Source organism: Aplysia californica, unplaced genomic scaffold (assembly GCF_000002075.1).
Source record: "Aplysia californica isolate F4 #8 unplaced genomic scaffold, AplCal3.0 scaffold00006, whole genome shotgun sequence".
NCBI classification, from domain to species: domain Eukaryota; kingdom Metazoa; phylum Mollusca; class Gastropoda; order Aplysiida; family Aplysiidae; genus Aplysia; species Aplysia californica.
In genome coordinates this window covers 3,422,773-3,430,463 of record NW_004797276.1, presented here as the reverse complement: position 1 = coordinate 3,430,463, position 7,691 = coordinate 3,422,773, and the positions used below count along the sequence as shown (strand labels likewise).

At 36.8% G+C, this 7,691-nt stretch overlaps 2 protein-coding genes across 3 annotated transcripts in view; one reads left to right on the top strand and one right to left on the bottom strand.

Annotated features, from left to right (window-relative positions):
* The window catches only part of LOC101853984, a 33,559-nt gene extending 26,482 nt beyond the window's left edge, over positions 1-7,077 (bottom strand). The window contains exons 1-2 of one of the 2 annotated variants that reach the window (XM_005089540.3): positions 6,926-7,077; positions 4,323-4,613 (exon numbers count right to left, since the gene is read on the bottom strand). In XM_005089540.3, coding sequence (XP_005089597.1) covers positions 4,323-4,613; positions 6,926-6,950 — 316 coding nt within the window. In that variant the 5' untranslated portion in view covers positions 6,951-7,077. Of the gene's footprint in view, positions 1-4,322; positions 4,614-5,762; positions 5,945-6,925 lie in introns of those variants that run through there. The other variant, XM_035969218.1, reaches the window with a different exon arrangement.
* A 94-nt stretch (positions 7,078-7,171) lies between these two features.
* Positions 7,172-7,691, top strand: part of LOC101853745 (protein Asterix) — a 13,577-nt gene continuing 13,057 nt past the window's right edge. Inside the window, exon 1 of the mRNA XM_005089539.2 lies at positions 7,172-7,375. Within this exon, the coding sequence (XP_005089596.1) occupies positions 7,326-7,375 (50 nt within the window). The 5' untranslated portion in view covers positions 7,172-7,325. The remainder of the gene's footprint in view (positions 7,376-7,691) is intronic.

Here is a 7,691-nt window from a genome sequence, read left to right as displayed (position 1 = left end):
AGAGAGAGAGAGAGAGAGAGAGAGAGAGAGAGAGAGAGAGAGATGAAACTTGTCGCCATCAATGTATATATAAACACATACAGCAGATAGATATCATTCAGATTAAAAAGAAAAACAAAACAACAACAAAAAATCATCCTTTCTCCTTGAGGAGAAAGCTGGTGAAGAGTTGGAATGGAAAACTATCAAAGCCACGCACTTTCGAAAAATTACTCGTTGGAACGACTCGTGCTCACGCTGACTAACATGTTCAGACCTTGTTGAGAGACAGCACCCTGGAAACTGAGAGCAGCACGAATAAAGGGCCTAGGTTGTCAAGAAATTGGCCGTCAAGCTGGAGTATGAGGTGTAGGAGCTCAGTGAATCTGACACTTTCTTACATTCCCGCCTATCAATAAGAAAAATGGTGAAATAGTATTATTATAGTATAGTCTTATCAACACCCTTAGGTTATTCAAGAGGCCGGACCTCCGAGTTTCACGTCTCCGAAAGGACCGAGCCAAACTTAAGTGCACAACTTAAGTGTCTTTCCCAAGGACACAACATAGGACCGAGTCGAGGCTCGAATCCCCGAACTCAAAATCTCACGACTACGGGAGCCTATCAATCACAAAGGCATGGTCTCAATTAAATCTGTACCCGCGGTTTTATGCCAAAAATTTTATAATGAAATTATGAAAAATGAGCCCAAACAATGCAAAATTATGCGATTCTGTTAATTTTGATAAAGAACGATAGAGGGAAATTATAAGAAATTATGCAAAAAAATGATCAACTTTTCGCTGAATTATGCGGGGTGCATAAAACCGCGGGGACAGCAGGGAGCTGAAGACATTATCACCAGCCGCAGGAGCTCAGTGAATTTGACACTGCATTTGCTACATTCCCACCTATCCTATCAGAGAGGTATATATTCTCAAAGAGTGTCAGCAATCCAAAGACAGTCCACCAGACGCACAATCAGTAGGCAGTGCAAAGTGTGCACAGGGGAAGGCGGACACGGCTAGGGAGTCAGTAATGGACTGGCAGGCAATACGAAAAGAAACTTGATATTATTGCACGGGAGCCTAAACGGCAAAGCTGGATACTGCCCTCGACTGTATTGAGGTACGCAATACGAAACTGGACAGAAAGTTGTTGTACCCAACGCTATACATTCCTGTGCAAATATAAACCCTGAACATAAAGTTGCTAATGAAAGCACATTTTCTGACTCTTTTAGTAGAGCCATATTATTATTATAGAATGCAGTTGTTGCAAAAAGCATAAAGTTCACTGAAGAAACAAGTGAATTGTTTGCTGATTGTACTACATCGGTGTGAAAAGTTTGCTTTGAAAACGTTCTCCTTTTTTCTGTCTCATATGTACGCTCTTTTGTCATGTTGGTTACTTTCGTCTGAGAGAAGCAAATGTGTTCCTAAAAGTTGTATTTGCGTTGACAAAGGTTTGGATTTTACAATGACACCACATACAAACGTCTATGACTTTTATAACACATGCACAATATTCGTTTGTTTGACAATACCCAAAATCGTATCCAGGAAATAGCACACAGGAAACAGCACACGGAAAATACTTGCATTCTTTAGGAATGCGCAACTTCAAAGCCACATGATGTGAAAATGGTAAAAAAACACAAAAATCTTAAAATCCACAGAGTGAAATCCCGTCAAAATATGTCATTTTAGCATGTGTATATACTACAAACAAGAATGTACCCACAAAGCACCTTCAAACAAGATTTCCAGCTGCTTGGTCAGTAGATATTGTTATTCACAGGGTTGGTGATTTTTTTTTTTTCAATAAAAATTTAAAAAATCAATTTTTTAAATTTAAATCAGATTTTTTAAATTTAAATCAGATTTTTTTGATTTTTAAAAAAAATGTCGACACAGTTTGGGATTTTTGGAGGCTAAAAGTAAGTTCTTTTAGTGCAAAATGCATTGTCTTTATTTTAACTAATGATTAATTTAAGCAACTGCAATTTTAGAAAGCCTTAATCTGCTATATCAGTGAGTTATAATGGCTGCAAACAAAAAATGAAGAAAATGTCAGTCTAAAAGGAAGGGGGGGGGGGGATAATTATGCATAGATAAACTTGCATTTTATTACAGTGTGTGTGTGTGCGCGCGCTTGTGTTTGTCTAAAAAGAAAAAGAAAATGCTAATTCCAATTATGAAAAAAAAGTAAATTGAATACAGTATTATTTTACTACTTACAGTGACAGGGGGAAAGCAGACTTTTAAGCATGAATATTTTAGTCTACTAAACCTTATATCTGTTTTATAAAACCAAGGAAAGGAATTCTGAATGTTTAAAGATGTAAAAACAGAATACATTTTTTAAAAGTGATTTAAATCACTGAGTTCTATTTTTAAAATCAAGTTGATTTAAATAAAAAAAATCAACTGATTTAAATCAACCCAACCCTGATTTTAATTATGAAAAAAAAGTCAATTGAATACTGCATTATTTTACAGTGACAGCAGGGGGGAAAGCAGACTTTTAAGCATGATTATATTAGTCTACTAAACCTTATATCGTTTAATAAAACCAAGGAAAGGAATTCTGAATGTTTAAATATGTAAAAACTGAATACATTTTTAAAAAGTGATTTAAATTACTGATTTTTATTTTAAAAATCAAGTTGATTAAAATAAAAAAAATCAACTGATTAAAAATCAACCCAGCTCTGATTTCAATTATGGAAAAAAAAGTAAATTGAATACTGTATTATTTTACAGTGAAAGGGGGGAAAGCAGACTTTTAAGCATGATTATATTAGTCTACTAAACCTTATATGTGTTTTATGAAACCAAGGAAAGGAATTCTGAATGTAGAAATGTGTAAAAACTGAATAAAAATACATTTTTAAAAAAGTGATTTAAATCATTGATTTTTATTTATCAACCCAACCCTGGTTATTCAATTGACAATAATTAAAATAAAGCTTGCGTTTAAGTGAGTACTCTTTACATGTAGCTATGGGATCACTTTATGTAGTCTTTGTCTTTTGAAGAAACTCTAGTCAGAGAGGTGAAAGATTTCATTCCACCACTTCATATCAAAATAACCAGTATACACTTGTATTTTCCTCAGCCCCATTCTATTCAGCATGATCTGATGAATGGTGGGAACATTTTCATATATTATCATATTGCTGCAATTTTGACACAACCAAATCAGACCATCTAAAAATCAACCACATATCGATGTCTGACCGCAAAAAGTGACCATATCCACTTTTGGTTGAAATGGCGTCATTGAATGGGTTTAAGCCGTTCTTTTACCTCTGTAAATATCCAAGCCCTGGCTGTATCGAGATATTAACGTTTCTTTAAAAAAAATTGTTATAGAGATTTCAATATCGTTAAAATTTCAAACTCGTTTTTCTTGACACTGTGAAAAGTGGAATCACTTCTTGCGCTCAGCCATCGATATATATATATATATATATATATATATTATATATATATATATATATATATATATATATATATATATATATATATATATATACGTTTATCTGGGCCACCATCAAATCAGACTTGTGGCAACATATGAAAATAGTGGGACATGTCATTGAGGTCAAATTTTTCCAGGTGCAGAGCACAAACTTAAGCACAAGCATAGACTATAGACTTGAACAGTCTCTCTCAACTCTTCTAGTGGCCGGTGCATAATCAATAATGTGGATTGCGTCAAGTCAATCTTGATGAAGCTCAAACAGAGGCTCAGTTCGATATGAGTAAGAGTGTTAGTTAGCTGGTCTTTACGACCCGACCCAGTCTTTCCCAACCAACAAGTTGAACAAAAGTATACTGCTCGAGCATTACTCACACGTCAGATTTGGCCTCTAAAATAAAAACAATTTGTACAATCACATATCCTACTCTTATGACTTCCCTTTGGTTCAAACTCATTGTTCTGATGATCTTTTACTTTAATTCATACATAAAACATAAACAGACCATGCAATGAACCTTTTTTGGCTAACCCCAGCGGCAATTGTTTGAGACTCAGTAATTTTTAACTGCACATTTAACCCTATCCGTACGTCATGTTTTACTATGGTATCCATACGACGTGGGGAACTCTGTGCCACCACTTTCCAAAGAGGAAATTTAATCGTTAATTCAATCCGTACGCTTTGCATAGCAGTTTGTCAAAATTATTTTTTGAGAAATACAGAAAGTTTCAAAGAGATCTTCGCACTAGAAGTAAATGTATTCTAAAATGTGAAGAATACAACCCCAAGGATACAAAATGACCCCAGGGCGTACGGATAAGGTTAAAAGTCTTTGAAATCTGAAACTACATACCGGAAGCTTCATCATCGCCAAGACCAGCTGAGGATTCTTCAACACCAGAGGACAACACCCCTGTTTGGGATCCAGTGTCACCTCTTTGATTAAAGTCTTTTGGGCAGCACTGAGGGCCATATATCCTAACTTGTTGAGCACGGCTTTCTTCTCTCAGACCTGATAGAGGCGACGACTCGCTACCAGAGACTGCAGAAGAAATGTCCACATCCTCCTCACTCCCACTTGCTTCTGAGCTTGAACGACCGTACAGTTTGTTGATCACTTTACGCTTGAATTTCCGCATAACTTCTGAAGAATAAATTTATTACAGGTCATGTAGTCACAGGTCTACATATATATTTGTGTTTCCAAATATGTGTCACAACATGGTGGAATCAGGCGGTCGTCAATTTTTGGACATGTGGAGTTATTAGTATCATTTTAAAGCTTGTTCATTTGTCTTGCTTTGGATGAAAAAATCCTCATAATGAATAGAAGTCAAGATATTTGTGGTTGAAGGAGGTGGGGGTTGCCTGGTTTCAGAGGTAAAATTAGCGAGAAAATGAATGTCCAAAGCTTGAGAGTCCTTAGAAACTGCAAATTTATATTTTTTTGCTTTAAATCAACATTTTTTAGTAAAATTCACACAAAAATGTTTTATAAAATGAACAGTAAAGGTATTGAGTCCCCTCCCAAAAAAAATTCGATAAAAATTACCGAATGGATAGAAAAATGCCAGTTTCTTCGATTTCATTATTTTGACGAGCATCTGATTTCACCCCGATGCCTCACATATATATATCTATGATTTTTGTACGAAATGCTATTAAAAGATCGCCCAATTTATTAATAAAAACTTAATTTCGATGTGATGGGAATAGTAGAATTTGCCTATTCCCAACCGATGTTTTCTGAATCGCTTGTGAAAAATTTGGCGTGCTGTTCTATAGATACCCTTGTTTTTATGTATTACCCCTATGTCCTAATTTACAATAATTGATTCATTGTGAAAGTCTGAATTCTCTGAAGTTTACAGGTCTCTTAGTTACATGCACGTGAACAGTTAGAAGAAACAGCGCAAGCTACTTTTTCCATCTGTTTAGAGGTAAGAGAAAGTATCTATTGGGACAAAATAAACGTGGTAAAAAGGAAATTAATTCACCACGGCTGTACTGTCGTCAAAATCATGTCAAGTGCGCAAAGAAAAATATTTTCATGGTCCCCCAAGACTGAGTGTCTCCGTGGACAAGAATCCCAGTCTCGGGAGACACTTCCTTGCTGTTAGATTTGATAGTTCCCACCACCAGTGGGGAATAGGCAAATTCTACCATTTCCAACACGGTTGGGAATTAAGCAATTTGCAGATCTACTTTGTTGGGAAGCACAGCCTGTTGACATTAAATGTAATTTTCTGTCAATCAGGCCTTTAGCCCTAATCCTACTTATACCTCTGACTACCTGACGACGATGAATCCAGTGATAGGGTTCCTCAGGACTCAGGAGGACAGTAGGCCGCTATAAACTACAGTACAATTGCCCTGCAGCGGTCGGTTGAAAGTGACGGTTGGTTGAAAGTGGTGGTCGGTTGAAAGTGGCGGTCGGTGACGGTCGCAACGGCTGGCAACAGTTGGTGGCAGTCGGCAACAGTCTGCATTAAATATTGTATGTCAACTGGCTGTATGTGCGACCAAAAGACTTTCTGGCATTTCCCACTAAGTTTTTATTTTTTATGACACTACAAAGTGCCTTTTTCTTTGACAAAAAATAAAGAGTAATAAATACAACCAAACGATTCAAAGTGAAAAAGAAAATTCAATACCACATAAGATGATAGTAAGCAGCGTTAAAATCATCATCATTATTAGGAAAGCAGAGTAGGAGGGCGAGTCTTGTTAAACTTGTTTGATTTTCAGACAAAATAACACAGCATAATAAAATGTTTAAAATTAAAACTAAAAGGGCTCTGTATACTAGCAGGGAAATGAGCCTAACAAAGAGGGTCTTGAGGGGCTAAAGGGCTAATTATAAGGAGAGAGAGAGAGAGAGAGAGAGAGAGAGAGAGAGAGAGAGAGAGAGAGAGAATAAAAACTTAGTGGGAAATGTCATATTGAAAAAGTCTTTTGGGCGATAGTTCAGATGACAACATTTCATTCTAGTGATGTGCGTTTTTGATTTTTTCATAGCCTCAGGTATGTTTCGCTTTCGTCTCTAACCCTAAACCTGACTCGAACCCGAACAATACCCTAACCCTGACTCGAACCCGAACAATACCCTAACCCTAATCCTGAAAAACGCGGGAATCTTAGTCTTAACAACCGCTGTCTTTTGGTCACACATACAGCCAGTTGACATTCACTTTTAATTGCAGACTGTTGCCGACCGTTGCCAACTGTTGCCGACCGTCACTTTCAACCGACCCCCCTGCAGTGTTGAATCAGGGGCAAACCTCTGGTCAGGGGTTACCAGACTCAAACAAAAGAAAAACCCGAGCCAAAGATTTCAAAGATTAAATTAAGAATTAATCTAAGTTAAGAAAATGTTTTGTTTCTAAAAGTTTCTTTCCGCAACAAAGAGTATGAAAAGCCCACATAAACATTATAAATAGGCCTACAATAATATACCTTCTTTTTTCTTTTTGGGAACCATCTTTCAGAAAAAAGCCAAGACGGTCCTGGATTCAAGTTCTTCACAATGAACTTTCTTTCGAAATTCCTACTTTCGATTTTAGATAGCAACTTATGGTCTGGAGTCTAAACAAACTAAAATGACATAGGCTGAACAGAGTAACATCCCGTACCTTGCGCACTTTCTAATCCAGGAGAACAAAAATGTACACTGAAGCAGCTACGTCACGTTCAGGGGAGGTGACTCTATAAGTGACGCTGAAAGTGACAAGCGAATAAAAGTTCGTAAACTCAACAGGGCGTCGTTGATCATGATGCTTAAATTTTAATAGTGTGAATTCTTGTTTCAATCTTGATAATTTAAATTAATTTGTTGATAATATTTTACTTTATAGCCATGCAGCAAGCAAATCCAAATGACCCCAAAAGGCCACAGAAAGTTGCAAGGTAGAGATCTCAATCAATGTCAACAAGCTGTCCAATTTCTATTCTTTTTCGTCAGTCAATTATTTTGACTTACTTGAGGTCACTCTTTGTCTTAGTCCACAGGTCTCTAGAATCTAGATATATTAGATCTAGAGAAATCAAGATCAAGCCTATGTTTTCCCGGGACGTTTTCCCAGGAGTACCGGCAATGTAATATTATATTGTGATGATGATGCAACTGCTCTGATGAGTCTGATGAGCCGTTGCCGTTGATACTGCTGCTAAGCTAATCTCTCTTCTGCGCATTATTGTTTATCGCGCTCGGAGAAGGGGGGGG